We start from the raw sequence: 19,797 nt of genomic DNA, 5'->3' as shown, positions 1-19,797 counted from the left end.
GTGAGAGAGAAGGGGTGTGTGTGTGTGAGAGAGAAGGGGTGTGTGTGTATGAGAGAGAGAAGGTGTGTGTGTGTGCGAGAGAGAGAGAAGCGGTGTGTGTGTTTTAGAGAGAGAAGGGTTGTGTGTGTGTGAGATAGAGAGAAGGGGTGTGTTTGTGTGTGTGTGTGTGTGTGTGTGTGTGAGAGCGAAGGGGTGTGTGTGTGTGTGAGAGAGAAGGGGTGTGTGTGAGAGAGAGAGAGAGAAGGGGTGTGTGTGTGTGAGAGGAGGGGTGTGTGCGTGTGTGTGTGTGTGTGAGAGTGAGGAGGGGTGTGTGTGTGTGTGTGAGAGAGAGAGAGAGAGAGAGAGAAGGGGCATGTGTGTGTGTGTGAGAGAGAGAAGGGGCGTGTGTGTGTGTGAGAGAGAGAGAGAAGGGGCGTGTGTGTCTGCATGTGTGTGTCAGGGAGAAGGCGTGTGTGTGTGCATTGGTGTGACAGAGAGAAGGCGTGGGTGTGTGGGTGGGTGGGAGTGTGTGTTTGGGTGCATGTGTGAGTAGGTGTTGGTGTGTGTGTATGTGTGTGTGGGTGTGTGAGCGTAGAGGTGTGAGTGTGTGTGAGTTTGTGTATGTGTGTTGTTTTCGTTCCATATGAGGCATATTTCCTTTCATTTTAACGATGTCACTCTCTGTTCATTGTCCTTTTCCTCCTAATTATTACTTATACTCTGACATCACTGTGTGAAATTCCGAGGAGGCAGTACCCAAGAGAAACCTCAGCCAGTACATGTGCTGAGACTGTCCTGAAGGCCATTATCTGTACCACAGGATCACCAGCTGAGCTGACAGGGCTCCAAATAGTTGACTCTGTTTCATTTTGTGAATTTGGTTATTGTGTTTTTAGATATAGAAAGGCAGAATGTTTATGTTCATGTTGACCAAGTTATCTGAATCAGTTGATATTGATCTGGAGATGTTCCTTTTTGCATTTGGCAAGCACAGCGATTGCATTTCCCTTCGTAATCAATGTTGTTATTGTAAGTGGAATGGAATATAAAAGAAGGGAGGTTTTGCTACATTTGTTGAGGCATAAATGAAAATATACCTAAAAATATACCTATACTAATTCCTGGTACAAAGGGGAAGTTACTTATGAAGAAAGGTTGGGCCAGTGGCTATTGGAATTTGAAAGAAAAAGAGATGATTTCATTGTGACGTAAGATCCTGGGAGATATTTTATAGGGTGGACGCTGAAAGAGATTGTGGCAAAGTTGTGATAAAATACATTTTTTGTATCTGTTTGCGCATTATAAGCTAGTACGTTTGTAACATTCCTGGCACAAAATATCTAAATGTTATTAATATTTGATCCTAGGAACAAAGCTCGTTATTAGTTTTTTGTTAAAAGGTTCACTCAGATTTGGTCAAGGGTCAATGAGGAGCAGTGAGAGTGTCAGAGAAGGTGACTTCATGTTGCTGTAGCGCTGTTGTTTGCTAGCTCTGTTATGTTGATATAAGTGATGGCGCTTGCGCGGTAGGGTTCTACTCAAAGGAGTTAGATGGTTAAAATTGTGCAAGTAATTAAATATTGTAGTACAGCACTATGATGCTCAGGGCGTTGTGGCCTAGCAAAGAAATTGAGTAGTTGACAGGTGAGCAAGGAGCTGACTGCGAGGGGAGCTGACTGCGTTTGTAAGGCTTTTGTGGCACAGTGGTACTGTCCTTACCTCTGAGCTAAGAAACCAAGGTTCAAGCTCCACCTGCTCTAGCAGTGTGTAACACCACCACAGAGAAGATTGGGTTTGAAAATAGCCACCCGTGTTTACACACTGTTGTGTAGCACAGCCAAAATAATGGGATGCAGTGTGAGAAGTAGTAAGATCAACTGGAAAGCAAGAGCAGTAGATTGAGTCTGGGAGCTCACGCAAGTTCAATGGGAGCTCTACCCTGGTGAAGTTATTTGTTTTGTAAGAAGCTGGAATTATGCCAGACAAAAACATTCTTAAGATACAGAGTTACCAGGACATGGATAGTGGTTGAACCAGTTTGAGTTGGAGGTGCTTTTGAAGCACGTCCGAGTCTAAATTGTTCAACATGAAGATTTGATAGCTTTGCTCCCATCACAAAGGTAATCTTAAGTTTGGTGACCTGTAGTGTACCTAATGTCTGGCTGGGGTGCAGAGAAATCCGTGGAACTTATTTTGATCTTGCCTGCTATTTGAAATGTTCTGTAAGGTGTTTCATCACAGTTTATTAATCCATATTTTCTTGGTGTTAATTGTGGATGTTGAATAAAAATTCATGTGAACGTATTGTTTTACTTTTCTAAATTTATATAATTTATTTTATTTGTTCAAAACCATGGAGTTTTGTGGCCTTATTCTGATAATAAACATCCGGCATTTCAATTCTTTTTAAAACAAAAAACAGGACTCTTAAGAATATTCTCGGAAAAAACGCTGGAAATCGCAGTGAGTCTGGTAGCATCTACGGAGAGAGAGCAAGCTAATGTCTTGGTGAAGAGCCACGAGACTTAAAAAAATTAGTTTGCTGTTTCTCCATGGATGCTGCCTGCCCTGCTGTGATTTTCAGCATTTTTTGTCTAAAATGTAGTGTCCTGTTTAAAATGGAGATGTGAAGAAACTTTTATTTTGGACGGTCGTTAGAGTGTAGAGCACTTCCCCAAAAGAGAAATAGAGGCAATCATTGGTATTTTTAAGCTGTGTTAGAGTTTCAGTTGATGAGGAGCACAAAGGGTATGGGGGAAATACAGGAAAATTGGAGTTGAGGCTGCAATTGGAGCAACCTGATCTTATCAAATGGCAGGGCAGTCTCAAGTGGCCTCCTACTGTTGCTATTCAGTTGGATGTTTGAAGCTGCTGTCTAGTCATAAACAAAGTGCTGAGTCTTAAACAGCACTCTGTCATTGACTGCTTCTACATGGCGTGAACAAGTTCCCGTCATCTCCATTGAGTTGGACTTCTTGACCACAGCGCATGTATTTTGTCTTCATTAATGATTATGTCAACAGCAAATCCTAATTGTTCATTTATTTATGATGTCTGCACCCAGTCTCTACTGTATCTGATGACTCAATAAGTTGTCTTTTTAGGATTTTAGTGATAGGTCATTCCTTAATATTTAATGGCCAGAAAAGATCTTCATGAATTTGAACATAAATCTACAAACTGATATGATTTAATCCTAAAGGCAAGTTTATTTCGTGTGTGAAAGATCAAAGGCTCAGACAGCCAATTGAAGCATGTGAAGTGAGCATTGCTGAGAGAACTCAAGTACTTCATTTGAAGCCTAAACTTCGTGAAAATTTAATATAGCCTTAACCCATTGGATAAGTTTCATGAATACCTTCCTGTATATAGATTAATAAATATTCAGTACACTTTCAGATAATTGATTATGAAAGTTTTGCTCTTTAACACTAATATTGTACACCGTTAAGGCACATTTCTTGTTCTCTTCCTTATACTTTTGTTGAATTCTATGCTGTAAGCCACATATTTTGAAAAGATTTGTAGCTCCTGGTTGTGGATGAGGTTGTAGACTTGCTCGCCAAGCCGATGGATTTGGTTATAGACATTTTGTTACCCTGCTCGGTAACATCGTCAGTGCATCTCCGGTGAAGCATCGGTGTTCTGTCCCGCTCGTTATTTGTACGCCTCTGTTTGCTGGGGTGGTTGGCATCACTTCCAGTTCTGTTTTTTGGTGGTTTGTATACAGGGTTCAGTTCAATGTGTTTGTTGATGGAGTTCCATTTGGAATGCCAGACCTCCAGGAATTCTCTGGCCTGTCTCCATTTAACTTGTGCTATTATGGATGTCTTTGCCCCAGTCGAATTCATGTCCTTCTTTGTGTGTAGTGAGACCAGTGAGAATTGGTCATGTCTCTTGGTGGCTAGCTGGTGTTCATGCATCCTTATTGTCAGTTTTCTTCGAGTTTGGTTCATGTAATGTCTCTCACAGTCCTTGCATGCTGTTTTGTATACATTGAGGCATATCAAAGATGAACACAAGACTGCTCAGACCCCTAGGTATCAGGGTAGCCCACAAACCACCAACCACCCTGTGACAGCCACTGACAATTGAGAAGGACCCCATACCCACAGCCAATAACACTAATATAATATACAAAATACCATGCAAGGACTGTGAGAAACATTACATCGGCCAAACTTGGAGAAAACTGACGATAAGGATACATGAATACCAGCTAGGCACCAAGAGACACGGCCAACTCTCACTGGTTTCAAAACACATGAAAAAAGAAGGGCACAACTTCAACTGGGACAACACATCCATAATAGCACATGCCAAACAGAGACATGCCAAGGAATTCCTGGAGGCCTGGCATTCCAACCAGAACTCCGTCAACAAACCTGTTGAACTGGACCCGATATTCAAGTCGCTAAAAAACAGATCCGGAGGTGATGTCAACCACCCAAGCAAATCAAGGTATATAAATAACAAGATGGACAGAAACCAACGCTTCACTGGAGGTGCAGTAATGATATTACCCAGCAGGGCAACAAAACGTCTGCAATCAAACACACCACTCAGCGAGCAAGTCTACAACCTCAGAGATAATGGGAACTGCAGATGCTGGAGATTCCAAGATAATAAAATGTGAGGCTGGATGAACACAGCAGGCCAAGCAGCATCTCAGGAGCACAAAAGCTGACGTTTCGGGCCTAGACCCTTCATCAGAGAGGGGGATGGGGGGAGGGAACTGGAATAAATAGGGAGAGAGGGGGAGGCGGACCGAAGATGGAGAGTAAAGAAGATAGGTGGAGAGAGTGTAGGTGGGGAGGTAGGGAGGGGATAGGTCAGTCCAGGGAAGACGGACAGGTCAAGGAGGTGGGATGAGGTTAGTAGGTAGCTGGGGGTGCGGCTTGGGGTGGGAGGAAGGGATGGGTGAGAGGAAGAACCGGTTAGGGAGGCAGAGACAGGTTGGACTGGTTTTGGGATGCAGTGGGTGGGGGGGAAGAGCTGGGCTGGTTGTGTGGTGCAGTGGGGGGAGGGGATGAACTGGGCTGGTTTAGGGATGCAGTGGGGGAAGGGGAGATTTTGAAACTGGTGAAGTCCACATTGATACCATATGGCTGCAGGGTTCCCAGGCGGAATATGAGTTGCTGTTCCTGCAACCTTCGGGTGGCATCATTGTGGCAGTGCAGGAGGCCCGTGATGGACATGTCATCAAGAGAATGGGAGGGGGAGTGGAAATGGTTTGCGACTGGGAGGTGCAGTTGTTTGTTGCGAACTGAGCGGAGGTGTTCTGCAAAGCGGTCCCCAAGCCTCCGCTTGGTTTCCCCAATGTAGAGAAAGCCGCACCGGGTACAGTGGATGCAGTATATCACATTGGCAGATGTGCAGGTGAACCTCTGCTTAATGTGGAATGTCATCTTGGGGCCTGGGATGGGGGTGAGGGAGGAGGTGTGGGGACAAGTGTAGCATTTCCTGCGGTTGCAGGGGAAGGTGCCGGGTGTGGTGGGGTTGGAGGGCAGTGTGGAGCGAACAAGGGAGTCACGGAGAGAGTGGTCTCTCCGGAAAGCAGACAGGGGTGGGGATGGAAAAATGTCTTGGGTGGTGGGGTCGGATTGTAAATGGCGGAAGTGTCGGAGGATAATGCGTTGTATCCGGAGGTTGGTAGGGTGGTGTGTGAGAACGAGGGGGATCCTCTTGGGGCGGTTGTGGCGGGGGCGGGGTGTGAGGGATGTGTCGCGGGAAATGCGGGAGACGCGGTCAAGGGCGTTCTCAATCACCGTGGGGGGGAAGTTGCGGTCCTTAAAGAACTTGGACATCTGGGATGTGCGGGAGTGGAATGTCTTATCGTGGGAGCAGATGCGGCGGAGGCGGAGGAATTGGGAATAGGGGATGGAATTTTTGCAGGAGGGTGGGTGGGAGGAGGTGTATTCTAGGTAGCTGTGGGAGTCGGTGGGCTTGAAATGGACATCAGTTACAAGCTGGTTGCCTGAGATGGAGACTGAGAGGTCCAGGAAGGTGAGGGATGTGCTGGAGATGGCCCAGGTGAACTGAAGGTTGGGGTGGAAGGTGTTGGTGAAGTGGATGAACTGTTCGAGCTCCTCTGGGGAGCAAGAGGCGGCGCCGATACAGTCATCAATGTACCGGAGGAAGAGGTGGGGTTTGGGGCCTGTGTAGGTGCGGAAGATGGACTGTTCCACGTAACCTACAAAGAGGCAGGCATAGCTGGGGCCCATGCGGGTGCCCATGGCCACCCCCTTAGTCTGTAGGAAGTGGGAGGAGTCAAAAGAGAAGTTGTTGAGTGTGAGGACGAGTTCCGCTAGGCGGATGAGAGTGTCGGTGGAGGGGGCCTGGTCGGGCCTGCGGGACAGGAAGAAGCGGAGGGCCTTGAGGCCATCTCCATGCGGAATGCAGGTGTACAGGGACTGGACGTCCCTGTACTGCACCTCCCAGTCGCAAACCATTTCCACTCCCCCTCCCATTCTCTTGATGACATGTCCATCATGGGCCTCCTGCACTGCCACAATGATGCCACCCGAAGGTTGCAGGAACAGCAACTCATATTCCGCCTGGGAACCCTGCAGCCATATGGTATCAATGTGGACTTCACCAGTTTCAAAATCTCCCCTTCCCCCACTGCATCCCTAAACCAGCCCAGTTCATCCCCTCCCCCCACTGCACCACACAACCAGCCCAGCTCTTCCCCCCCACCCACTGCATCCCAAAACCAGTCCAACCTGTCTCTGCCTCCCTAACCGGTTCTTCCTCTCACCCATCCCTTCCTCCCACCCCAAGCCGCACCCCCAGCTACCTACTAACCTCATCCCACCTCCTTGACCTGTCCGTCTTCCCTGGACTGACCTATCCCCTCCCTACCTCCCCACCTACACTCTCTCCACCTATCTTCTTTACTCTCCATCTTCGGTCCGCCTCCCCCTCTCTCCCTATTTATTCCAGTTCCCTCCCCCCATCCCCCTCTCTGATGAAGGGTCTAGGCCCGAAACGTCAGCTTTTGTGCTCCTGAGATGCTGCTTGGCCTGCTGTGTTCATCCAGCCTCACATTTTATTATCCACTAATGGAAACTTAGTTTTCAGTCATGCAAATTTAGGCTTAACTAATTGATTCAGTTTTGAGGGCTGACTCTTTTGCTCTTGGAGTGCTTATCTGCTGGAGAGTTATTTTACCTATCATAAGTTGATCTCCTGTGGCATTTAGTCTTCAGGTGAACAGGATTCAGACAGTGAGGAGGTATGTGGAGTGAGATAAGTAAGTATTCCATGGTGTTTTTCACTGAGAGTTGGGAACAAGTGTAGTCTCTGGGTGAAAAGCATTCAGTAAACGAGGAACTAAATAAAACATATTACATGAGTACACTTGATCAAAAATCACATGACACCAGGTCCAACAGGTTTAATTGAACATGCAAGCATTCGGAGTGTTGCACCTTCCTCTAGTGTAATGTGTACATGAGGCATTGTAAACTAACTCATTAAATTTACTGTTCAATAATAGTAGGGTGGTTTCCCCATGTTCTAGGTAACTGCAAGGTCAGTGACTTAGTGCTTGAAAAATCAAATGCTCTCACAAATCAATTTCTCCCACAAATCAATTTCTATCTTAATTGTTTCATCATTCTAAAGCTCTAGAATTCCTTCTCTAAGCCTCTATACCCCAATGTTCTATTTTAAGATGTTTCTTAAAACCGACTTCTTTGGCTAACCTTTGCTTAATTGCTCTAATACCTCCTTTTGTGTCTTGATGTCAGATTTTGCTTCATTATTCAAATTTAGACTCAATTACTTAGGTCAGTTTTGAGGGTTGACTCTCACTCTTGGACTGCGGCTGTGGCACTGATAATGAAGCACCTCAGAATATTGAAATAAATTGAAGGTGCAGTATAGATACAAGTTTTAAAATGAAAAATCCTTTGTGTGTGAAAGGTCCCATCTATGTACATTAAAATTTTGAATTTGGGAGCAGACTTCCATTACATTTGTGATTTACAGAGCTTTGTTTTAGCTGTAGTTTGACCTCATCTGTGCATTTCACTAACTCTAGAGAATTAATTTAGAATTTACAGGGATGGAATTTTATAGTATGTATGGTATGTATAGCATGCTATAGTATGTATTGATGGATATATTGACATACATGGCAATTCCACAAACAAGATATACGTCTACATTTGTGCAAAATATTATTATGCAGCTGTCAGCTCATAACCGCAATTGCTTCTTCTCTGGTCTGTCTTTGGCCGATTACATTATACTCAAAATATAAAATAACTTCTCAAGCGCAATTACAGATGAGTTTAAATGTGTACAAGCTTCAGTTATTTCTCTGGGCTACAAAAACTCAACTAGAAATAGACTAAAGTCTGTATAGAATGATCATATGGCTATAATAGATCTTCCAAATTCAGCCAATACTCTAAGGTAGTTAGTTTGTTGCAATATTGTCAATGTAGTAAATACTACTTGATTAGAATAAAGTTAGGTATGCTGAATATTTTTGCAGATGGAATCCATGATTGATAGTAGATGCACATGATTGAACTATTGAAATAAATTTTCCACTAGGGAGAGAATTCCACAGGCATAATTATCCTTCCCTAGAAGATAGAGAGAATTTTAGCAAGCAAGGTGTTTCTGAACTGATATGCTGCTGTAGAATGCAACCTTTCCTAGTTTTACCATGACTGTTGTGTTTACATGAAAATGTCAGATTTAGGCACTTTGTCCAAGCAACTAAAGGTTAGGTACTGAGACAGTTTACATTGAAATGGCAGCCATTGCTCAGAGAGTAGCACTTTGTTCTCTGAAATAGATGATTGACAGTTCAAACCCTATTCCAGAGATGTAACTTCAAAATTCTAGGTCATTGCTTCCATTGCAAATTGTGGGAGTGCTGCACTGTCCATGATGCTTTTGTTTGCACGTAATTTTAATCTGTGTCATCGTATGTCTCTCAGATGATCACCAATCATCCCATAGTACTGTTGAAAGAGAGTTGGGGATTTCTCTGAAGTCCTGTTTTAATATTTATCCCTCAAGTTTACTAAAAAAAAATCATTATCGTATTGTTGTGGGACTTTGCTGTAAAAACAAATTAATTGCTGTGTTTCTCACATCAGAATAGTGACTATGCTTCAGAAATGTCTACATAAATATCCAGAAAGATGAGATAAAAATGCAAGTTTTTCTTTCCATTTTCACACAACCAGCAAATTTAGATCTTGAGTTGTGGATGCGTTTGAATAGATTGGCGGAAAGTTGAACATGCTACATTGGGATGCAATCAAACCAAGACTCTTTTTTTTAATGAATGAAGATAAAATATGAAATTTGAGGCCAGAAGAGATTTTATGTGATTAAATTTAACAATCCTGTTATCATGTGCTTTGTAGTGGTTTGTTAAAAAAAGATTACTTTGTTTCAGCTGAGCTTCCAGCATAAAGTTGGTGTCCTGTACTGTAAAGCAGGCCAAAGCACTGAAGAGGAGATGTATAACAATGAGACAGGAGGCCCAGTGTTTGAAGAGTTCCTTGATCTCCTTGGCCACAGAGTGAGATTGAAGGGCTTCAACAAGTACAGAGCACAGCTGGATAACAAAAGTAAGCTGTTACTTCTCTTATTTTTAATTTATGACCCTCCTCATACAAAAGACAGAAACACAAAGTTATCCAAATGTAGAACATAGTTAAAAGGAGAAATCTGAAAATACCAAGCAAAATAAACTTTCAATCTATTCCCCAACATGATCTCTACAGCATCTCAAATCCAGAGAAATTTTCTTTCTTTTGATTTATCCCAGGTCATTGTTGTGAGCTATGAAGTTATCTTACATGAATGTCTCAAAATGCAGAGTTTAGGCATTTTCAGTTGTTAATAACCTACAGATTTCTACCTGAACATTCTTAGTATGGAAGGTGCTTCCTCTTGCCTGCCACTTCAATACACCACCATGGTCCCTGACCAACATCTCTAAACCAGGCTTGCTACAGTGCTTCAGCAAAGCTCAGCACAAGCTGGAAGAACAGCATTTCTTTTTTTCTGCTTGGAGATCCTGTAACCTTCAGAGCACTTTCTCCAGTGTCCTTATCCTAACCCCCATTCACCAGGCCTTGTGATCAGATGGGCTGCTTTCTTCACATCAACCCATTTTCACCCATTAATGGTCCCCATTATCAGCTTTTCTTTCTCCAAAGTTCGCCATGATCCATGCCTGCCTAACTGCTATTCTCCATCTAGGCCCCATCTCCACCTATTGTTTATTCCTTTACCCCTGCTCCTCCGTCTTTGGCATGTATACCACCTTTTTCTACCTGCAATCAGTTCTGAAGAAAGGTCATTTGACCTGAAATTTTGACTCTGCTTTCTCTGCACAGATTCTTCCAGACCTGCTGAGTTTTTCCAGCTTTTTCTATGATTGCAACGGGAGCAGTCCAATAGCATACTTCTGTCTTCCATTATTCAGGTTCATAAATGTTTTGAGTTAAAGATAATTAATTTTTCTCCTGTCAGTGTTATACTTTGTTTAGAAATGGGAACATTTCAACACCCATTGCTACCATCATTTGACTTCTTGAACATTCTTTCCTCCCCAAAAAGTGTTCTTTGGAAAAGTAGTTATTGCTTGTTCTTTCTATTCTTTTCAAAATGTTTGTATATTATGCTTTATTTTTATGTTTCAGCTGACTCCACAGGAACTCATTCTCTGTATACTACGTACAAGGATTATGAAATCATGTTCCATGTGTCAACGATGCTTCCATACACACCCAACAATAGGCAACAGGTACAATAAGACTCTGAACTCAAACATAGCATCAGTAGAGAAAATCACTAATCTTACAACGATTGAACATGGTGGAATATTTTCTTGTTGCCAGCATTTGGATGCAATAATTGTGGTCTGTCTTTTTCTCTATTAAATTTTGGTTGGCGTAAATGTTAGTATTAAAAATTGTTTTAAGTCATTACAACATCTGTATTAATGACCAGTTAATCGTGATATAATCTTGTTTTTTTCCATATAGTTTTATAGATAGCAAAAGTTTAGTACAGATGTTTTAGACAAATTAGGTACTCAGTAGTGTTAGATCTAAAATGTACAAATTCCTCATTGCATCTTCTGCCTGATTCTTTGCACTGCTCTGTATTTGAGGTCTGCTGCAAGAATATGTAATCGTATTTTAATTTGTACATTTTGTAGGTCTCCTAATAGCTAATCTAATCTAGTTAAATACTGCAAACTAAAAGAATTGAGATTGCTTCTTGGCCTATGTTGAATTAGCCAGTTTTAAGGGCTAAGCTAGGGAGGGAGAAAAAGAATCAGCCATCCCTGATAACTAGTAAACTTAACTTTAAAGTGAATAAGAGGAGGCAGGGTGAGGAACTTGACTTCAGTGCTTCCTAATTTAGTGATACTCAACTTTTTTTGGATAAAGATAATGCAAAGGCATGCATTTTGCATTGGATTTGACAGCAATAATTCCAACTAAAGATATGCCTCATCCTGTCTTGACCCACCCTTACTCTTCCTAATATTTCCCTCCCTGGTGCAATGTGAACAATAGTAAGAAGGGAACATATACTCAGAAAATCAACAAAGACAGAATCTCAATCTGGAGAAAGAATTCTGATTTTCCCCTCACGTTTTAACTATCAAGTTCAGAATCTCACCATTGAGTAGCAGCCTTGTTTCCATGAATTTGCATCTCATTAACCTCTCAACCAGCCTTATTTTAATTTCCAACCCTCTCCTTCCTTGAGAAACTTGGCACAAATTCTGTCATCAGTGTGGGTATCTAGTGGCTGTAACTCATTGAATTCCTGTCCTAGCCATAATCTAACTGCATCTTCACAATGGTGTTCCTGCAAGCACCATGGGCTCTCTCCATCTCAACCCTTCATCCACATAGGCCAGCATCAGCAAACTGCAAGCATTGCCACATCATCATGCTTGCCTTCAAACCACTCACACCTTTCAAAACTTTTCTTTGAAACTCAGGGTCACCTGTGACTCACTTGCTACTGCCCAGTCACTTTGTGCACAAGCACTCAAACATCTCAAGCAATTACAACAAACTTTTTTATTAACTGGTACCTGTGGGACCAAGAATGTGCTGGTTAATCAAATATTCTGGATCATCAAGAGGTCCACATGATCAATGTAAAAACACAGACTAAGTAACAAATGTAATGCAGAAGATATACATATCACTGTTGTACTTTATTTACAGCCTAAATCACTTAAATAATAATGCAACTTTGCTTTAAATAAAACTTGCTCGAAGATAACCATCGCACTCCTTCCCTAAACTAACTACTTGGACATCACAGTATTTGAGGAGAAATTGATTTGAAATTGAATCAACTGTTGATACTTTGTGTGGACATTCAATTGAGCAACAAATATATTTACTGTGAGGTAAAAAAAATTATAAAAACGTGAACAATTCGACAGAGTAATACAGTAAGCTTTGCAGTATTTGAGATAAATAATTTTTGCCATTTTATTGAAATTGCTGATTAAAACAAAGTTTGCTGTACAAAGAATCCATCCTATGGGCCTTGGTTGTTTTCTTAATGCTCTTGTTCTCTGCCTGCACTTGGAGACTGAAAGCCCGTGTATACGTCAAATTGCTTTATTAGTGCCCATTCACTGACATATGGGCTGCCAGCTTCTGTGGCTAAATTGCTTTCTTAACACAAATAGTTTTTACTCAAATTCAAGCTGCTGGCCCCTATAGCTTGCATTGCTTTTCAGTGCAGAGGGAGAAGGAGACAGTTGATGATCGTGGGGAGCACTGACCATTCAAGGCTGGTGGCTATGTCACTCTGTGGCTCCATGCTACTTCAGTGCCACATCTGCAGCAAACACCATGCTTCAAAAAAATGACCACAAGTCAAAAGAGAGCAAGAGCTGTGGAGAGTTCACTGTGCCAGATTTTTCTTCCAGAAAATAAGTGGAGGAGAGTATGAAAGAGCATGGTGATACATAAACAGGGGAGGTAGTAAAAATTGTGTCCTCTACGAGCATGTATGAGTGAGCAAGAAGGTTGAATAGTTTGGGAGGATGAGATGAGTAAATGCTATTGAGTGGAAATTATGCATTTAATACTAAGAGTTATAATCCAGGAGCCTTGGTGAGATGTGTGCACAGTGGCAGATTTAGAGTGAGTGTTTTTTTTTGAATGAGAGGTAGCAGAGCGAGATGGTGGCACCTAGCCTTGTGGAGTGCAGAAGATCATTGACCCTTCTTCCTGTGCTGCTGGGTGTCCCACTTTACTAAGAATACAGTGCTGATCTAGGTTGCAATTTGTGTCCAAGCTGCTTTGGCCTAGAGTGTCCTCTTGTGGCTGTGGCACTTAGCTGGAAAAAGGACTGCCCTCCTTTCTACCATGTGCACAACGTCTCCAGGTCCTTGACCACAAAATAGGGAAAAAACTTTCTTTTCTTCGGGCCCTTGTATTGAATAGATGCTCAAACACCATAGGATGAGAGTCTGTCGCTGACTTGCAGCCTCTGGTTTGATGTGCAGCTTGGAGATGGGCTTTAAATATGGCGCCAGCACCATGAAAACTGGAAGAACCCAGCAGTGGTAAACACTTGTGCCTTTACAGTCGTATGATTCCCCAAGAGGTTGATTGTGTAACTAATGAGGTGAAGAGTAGAAGGCTGGATGAGAATAGTTGCTCCAAGCCATAGTAAATTAGTTGCAATGAGTCTCACTGAACAAGATACTTAAACTGAAAAGGGAAAATTCCACCTCTCGTACTCGTACCCATGAGAGCATGGATGTCTGTTTTTTTAAATATATATTAAACTTTTTAAATTCTAATACCTTATCCTTTTGTCTTGCTTCACTTACTACCTTTCCCTAATTTGAACCTGCACATCGTAGGGTAATACAAAACAAAACAAAACGTGTGTATGTGCATAGATAGCCTTGGGATTATATAATAGAATATTCCAACAGGTGGTTTTAGATATATTCTTGATTAGAAAATTTGTTACCTAATATGCAATGAATAAATATACTAGAGGCACCCTACTCTTTGGAAGGGAATACAGTGTTGCAATTCAGGTAACTCTGTGGGTTAATGGCTGAGAATAATACAATAGTACAATCCCTTTTCAATTCTCATTCCAGCTGAGATACATTTGGAACCTTGCCCTGAAAGTGGAAGACAGTGGCAAAATACCATTGACAATAAAAATGCCAGCAAGCAGTTTAGGATGAAGCATTAGCAGAAAACGAGTCAAGGACCTACTTTCAGGGCAGTGCACACATGACAAAACATAGCATTGCATAGTGCATATGTAATGCCATTACAAAGTGCACCCAATGTTTAATAAATTTTTTGAACATTTCGAATAAAATACATCTGAAATTAGAACTGATGAATTATTAATATATGCTAATCTACTCTTAATTTTAATCTAATTGGGAGAATTTACTGGTATTGCATACTCGATCTGTGCTGTAGTTCTCTATTGTGATTTCCGTATATCTCCTCCCCATCATTTAATTTTGCTCATAATATCCTCAATATTTATTTGCTAATAGAAGGTAGGGAGTCTGACCCTTGGATTTTGCCACTAGTGTGTTTTTTGGTCATTGTATAAGGTTCAGCTGGCTATGAACTAAATGTGTAAAGGGCTCTCTAGTATGTACAGCCCTCTTAGAACCCCTCTCCTCCACTCTGGTCCGTTCCATATTTCCAGGTTTCACAGTGGCAGTGTTATCAGCTCTCCAGGCTTGGAAACCACACTCTAACCCTCTTGCCACCCTAAATCGCTTTTCCGTCTGGTCATCAGTTCTGATACCTCATTTTACAGCTCAGTGTCAGATTTTGTCTGAGGGTATTGGTATGCTTTACTACATTAAGGGCACTGTATAAATTCATGCTGTTGCTGTGCAGGGGTTCAGTAGGTTGTCAGCATGTAGAGATTTTCTAGCTCCGTACTTTGTGCATGTTTTTATTGCCACCTTTTAGATACTTGTTAAATCTAGTGCCATGATGTTGGGAGGTAAAGGGTAGGAGACTTAAATTCTTTCTCATTAATATGTCAACAGAACTTCGTGAGAATTTATTCTTGTTTTAAATAAATTCTGTATTGTAGAAATGTATGTGGGTCAAGAGGGAATTGACCATAAAATTCCTTTTGTGGGCTGCATTCAAACATGTTTGAAATCAATTTTCTATTTGTTTCTTTGGCATTGATAGATGTTCAGGGTGTGAATGCTGCTGAACAGCCTGACTGTTTAAGGACATCAGTAGGAGGGAAATGAAGTGTATTCACACCACTTCCTTTATTTAGTAACACAGTTCAGGATAATGCATTGGGTAATGATGTAACTGAAGCTGTTAGTTTTGAACTAACCAAGCTATGGATTTACCTGATTAAAAGTTCTAAGCTTCTGTAGAGCTAAATTGTAGCACCCATGGTGGAAACATTGGCCTCTTCATTTAAAATAGTTATTTAAATATTTATGTCACCTCCTGTGTAGTGGCACCAGTCCCCCTCTCTGAGTCACATTATCATTTTATTAATGTAGTTTTGATTTTCAATGAATGTAAAACATGCAATTCACAATTAATATTTTCAAAGAAAATCAAATCATTGAGGCTGTCTCGGTAACAAATGAACAGGTCCTAGAATGCTGCACAAGTCAGGAAATGACTGGCTAACCTTGCTTGATTCACTGGTGTAAATTGGAGTTACAGGCCTGTACTCAAAGTCAGGATTCTTTCCACATGAGCCCAAGTAACTTCCCAAGTTTATAACCCAACTGGTAGAATGATACTAACTAGATAACTTGGTCAAAGTCTTTCTAAAGCTTAAATTTTAGTTTTGAAAGTGTTATTTTTGTTATTTAAAACCACCTGGGTGATGTCAAATAAAATATAAACTTTTCATTAAAAATACCTTTTTAATTCTGGTCCAGTATTCATAGGTTTTCATTCAAATGCTGTTCTTTAAAACAATGTCTTCCAATTTTAAAAACAAAGTATGGTGTGTGGTGAAAGGGGCCTGTGTCTTTTCATTCTTTATTGTTGATTAACCTTGAAATGCATGTTACTGAGATAACTAGGTATGCTTTTGGATTTCTATTAGGCAGTTATTTTACAAATGAGTTGAGGCTGTAAATTTTTTGGTGAAATGGTTCAGACATTTCTTTATATCTTTGAATATCACAAAATTTTACCTGCTGAAGCTGGGTAATTTATATATGACAAACTAATGGTTCGGCCTCACATTAAACTGCTGAGAAACATATGTTGAAATATTTAGCCTGCCCTCCTATGCAACCCACTAACCAGTCTGGCGAGCTAACTGCTTTTGTGCAAAAATGTTGGCATGTTTCATTTTATTTTTCGAGCTAGGATTCCTCTATATTATTTCATTCTTCAGTTAATAGGATTGTTTGGAAGTAGCAATCCAAACTTGCAGGTTTCATTTGTGAGCCAGACTGCCTTTTCAGTCAGTTGCTAAACTCTGAAGAACAGTGCGAGTGATTTCACTTCAAAAAGTGTAGCATCAATTGTGAAGTACTTTGACATGTTGAGATTATGTATGCTGCCATAGAAATGTACCAGTAAACCTTTGTATTCACCATCGCCTATCTGTACCAAAAATACGTAAGAACAAAAATCAACATCCGTGGGCAAAAACATGTATCCATGATGTTTTGAACCACTTAACTGATTTTTGACATTTTTAATGCAAATTTTATCATACGCGGGTTTCTCAAAAATGGAATCCTCGTGTATATGGTGAAATGGCTATAAGTTCTTTTTTTCTCATTGCTAAGGACAACGGATTTCCTTCCCTAAAGGACATTAATTAACCAAATGGGATTTTACAACTGTCAACAGTGTTTACACAGTTGCCATTAGGCTAGCTTTTTTTGAAGCTCCAGATTGTTATTGAATTCATAATTCATCTTCTGCTGTGATTGGATTCCAACACATGTCCCCAGAATATTAATATCTGTCATTTGTCCATTGACATTACCACAATACTACCACCTTACTGATGTTCTGTCATTTTTGACTCCTTCAATGAAGGAAATATTTTTCCTGTATCTATCCTATTGAATCTTCCTAACAGTTTATCTAATTCAAACAGGTCAAGCTGCTAAAGCCAAGATAAGTATAAGCCAAGTTTACATGATCTTCTAATTTGACTTGCTGAACACTGATATCATTACAATCATTCAGTGCTGCACCTTGAGAAAATGTTTAACTTCTGAGAAAATTCTGTTTGCTGTCATTTCGACAGCATCGGGCATGTAGTTATACATCAGCAAATAGTAGAAAATAAATTTAACAGTGACATCTCTAGATAAATTAGAGGCATGGTTCAATAGAGACTTTTGTAAAATAGTGAAATTGTCCAAAAATAAATTGGGATAGGAAAAACATTTATCATGTAAATGGGAGAGTTTCCTGGCAAAGTGTTCAATCTGGTTTCCTCACTCTGTTGTTTTTCCCAACAAGGAAGGACTGCTTAAACTGCATCTGGGCAATGAAGCAGATTAACAAGGTAATCTTTCAAGTCTGTAGCTGATGCTAAGATATGTCTGAGAATCAGGACTTAGAAAAATCTGTTCTTTGAAATTTCTAGCCATTTGGGGTCAGCTGGAAGGTTATGTGCAAGTTCAAAATAATTCTTCTTGGAAAGTTTCGTGATACCTTTAAAATTCAATACAATTTTACAAGTATAAATTCTTCCCTTTGTAACCCTGCATGCATAATGTTGGTTTTTTATTAATTTTTAATTTGTTTACAACTGGATCATCTCATTGATTCTTTTCAAGGTTTGCTGTAAGATCTTTTCTGGGCTTCTAAGAGCTTGTATTGGATGAGATTCCTTGAATTTAGCTAAAAAGCAATTCAAATAAAATCTTGAATTGTAAACTGGAAAAAGATACATGTTAGGCAGAATCTTATCGGGGGCTGTTTGTCATAGGCTATGGTGAGAAATGTTATAAAGTGTTAAGGAGCCCAGCAAGACCAATATTGGTGTCTGATGCAACTCTGCGTCTTTTAACTATCTTGAGTGTTAACACAAGATTCTCGCTAGGCAGTAGTAAATTGCCTATTAAGGGGATTATTGCTAGTTAACAACCCTATTAACTGCCTATCTCACCTCATTAATATGCAGCTATCCATCATAACATCAACCACGAGCAAACTAGGGGCCGAGAATTCTCAACGTGGAAGTCACAACAGATGACTGACTACTTTACTTGCTCTAAAGGACCTCCATGTCAGATACCACATAACAACATCTCAGGGCATGCCCCAGGACTCAACTATGTGCACATCAATGTCTTCAGACATTAGTATCCAACATGTGTCAGCCTTTTAAAAACTCTCATGGTACATCTCCCGTCTACTTACAGTCTGTTTCTACTCTTCAATGCTGTACCTCAGTCTGTATCAGCAAGTATTGTTGTAATGCTGCAGCAAAATGTTTTGCACTCCCGGATGCCCACAGCTTCTCTGTCCTGCATTGCCTTGTCTTGTCTTTTTGTGCTTTGCCTCTCAGCCTAAGAGACAAGGTCTCAATACTGCTGTATTGCTGTGCTGTTTAGCACAGACATAAATGAAGGAAGTTTGTCAGCAGCCCTTGGTCAAGGGGGATAACTGTTGATCAGGAGGTCCCAGCACAGTAAGTCAATGGCAGCCTCTGATACAAGTCCAGAGCTTAGGCAGCGTCATCTGCTTGGGGTTGTCATAGTCAGTTTCCCTCCTCGTAAGGGGTGAGGACCCAAATGTTGGGCAGCTGATCACCCTTTTTGATTCTTCCTGCCCTATAATTGCAGTTTATCTCCAGGAATGAGAGAGGGGCCAAAGTTATTGGAGGTTTAAACAAGTAACATAGCAGTTCCTTTTGGTATGGGGGAGTGGTGTCCTGAGAAAGTGGGTAGGCAATGCAGAGGGCATGCAGTGCTAATGCTGTTAGCAGTTCATGTGGTTGACAACGAGTGAGGATGTTGCAGGCAGTAGTGAGAGTGTAGTAGAGCTTGAGCCTTGAATGGAGGTGGAATACTAACAGATGAGTGAGTGTGAAGTATTAGGGCGACAACATTGGCACTTGTTTTACTGGAATGAGGAAAGTCATTGTGCTTTTTCCTGTACAGTCGGTTCTGCAATAATGCAATAGTTGCATTCCTATGCAATATCATTATAGACAATTGTGTGATAGAATTAAGAGGGCCGATGGGAAAAGTGGGGTTGGGACAGACCACCAAAAAACAATTCTCAAAATAGCTCAAAAATCAATCAAAAACCTAGCACAAAGAATAGCCCAGTTTAAATAAATGTTTAATTCATATCTAGTAATGAAATAAAAGTAAATTTAACACATTACCTTGAAAAAATGTCAAGATAACTTGATGGAGAGGAGGTTTTGATGTTGCTCTGTTGTTAAACAATCGCAAAATGATCATGTCATGGCAGTGCGGAGAGTCTTTCAGCGCTAACATTGCACGTGCTCAGGGCAAAGCTCTTGAAACAGTAATGTGGTGTTGACGCATACTCCTCTGTGCACCAATGGAATTGCGGTATAGCCAACGCAAGTTCGTGTTTTTAAAAATAGTGTTCCCCTATTCGTTAGTTGGGTTATAGCCAATACGCACTGCGGGAAAACGCCTTATGGCAGAACTGAGTGTATTTCCATGCATTTCTCCAGATGGCTGAGACTGAGTGACAGCCTCGGCCCAGGCTGACATGGCCTGATTTTGTGGTGTCCTCTGCCAGTCCTGCAGGAAGAGGACATCCCTGCTCGGCACCATCCTGTTTGTCAGGA

At 41.2% G+C, this 19,797-nt stretch overlaps 1 protein-coding gene across 6 annotated transcripts in view; it reads left to right on the top strand.

The window, feature by feature from the left end:
• The window catches only part of LOC125452648 (signal-induced proliferation-associated 1-like protein 2), a 548,569-nt gene that overhangs the window by 258,996 nt on the left and 269,776 nt on the right, over positions 1-19,797 (top strand). For all 6 annotated transcript variants that reach the window (XM_059645560.1, XM_059645563.1, XM_059645558.1 and 3 more), the window contains 2 exons: positions 9,407-9,581; positions 10,662-10,765. In XM_059645560.1, coding sequence (XP_059501543.1) covers positions 9,407-9,581; positions 10,662-10,765 — 279 coding nt within the window. The remainder of the gene's footprint in view (positions 1-9,406; positions 9,582-10,661; positions 10,766-19,797) is intronic.

Source organism: Stegostoma tigrinum, chromosome 4 (assembly GCF_030684315.1).
Source record: "Stegostoma tigrinum isolate sSteTig4 chromosome 4, sSteTig4.hap1, whole genome shotgun sequence".
NCBI lineage: Eukaryota > Metazoa > Chordata > Chondrichthyes > Orectolobiformes > Stegostomatidae > Stegostoma > Stegostoma tigrinum.
Note: the sequence above shows the minus strand (reverse complement) of the source record. Positions and strands in the feature narration are given on the sequence as shown.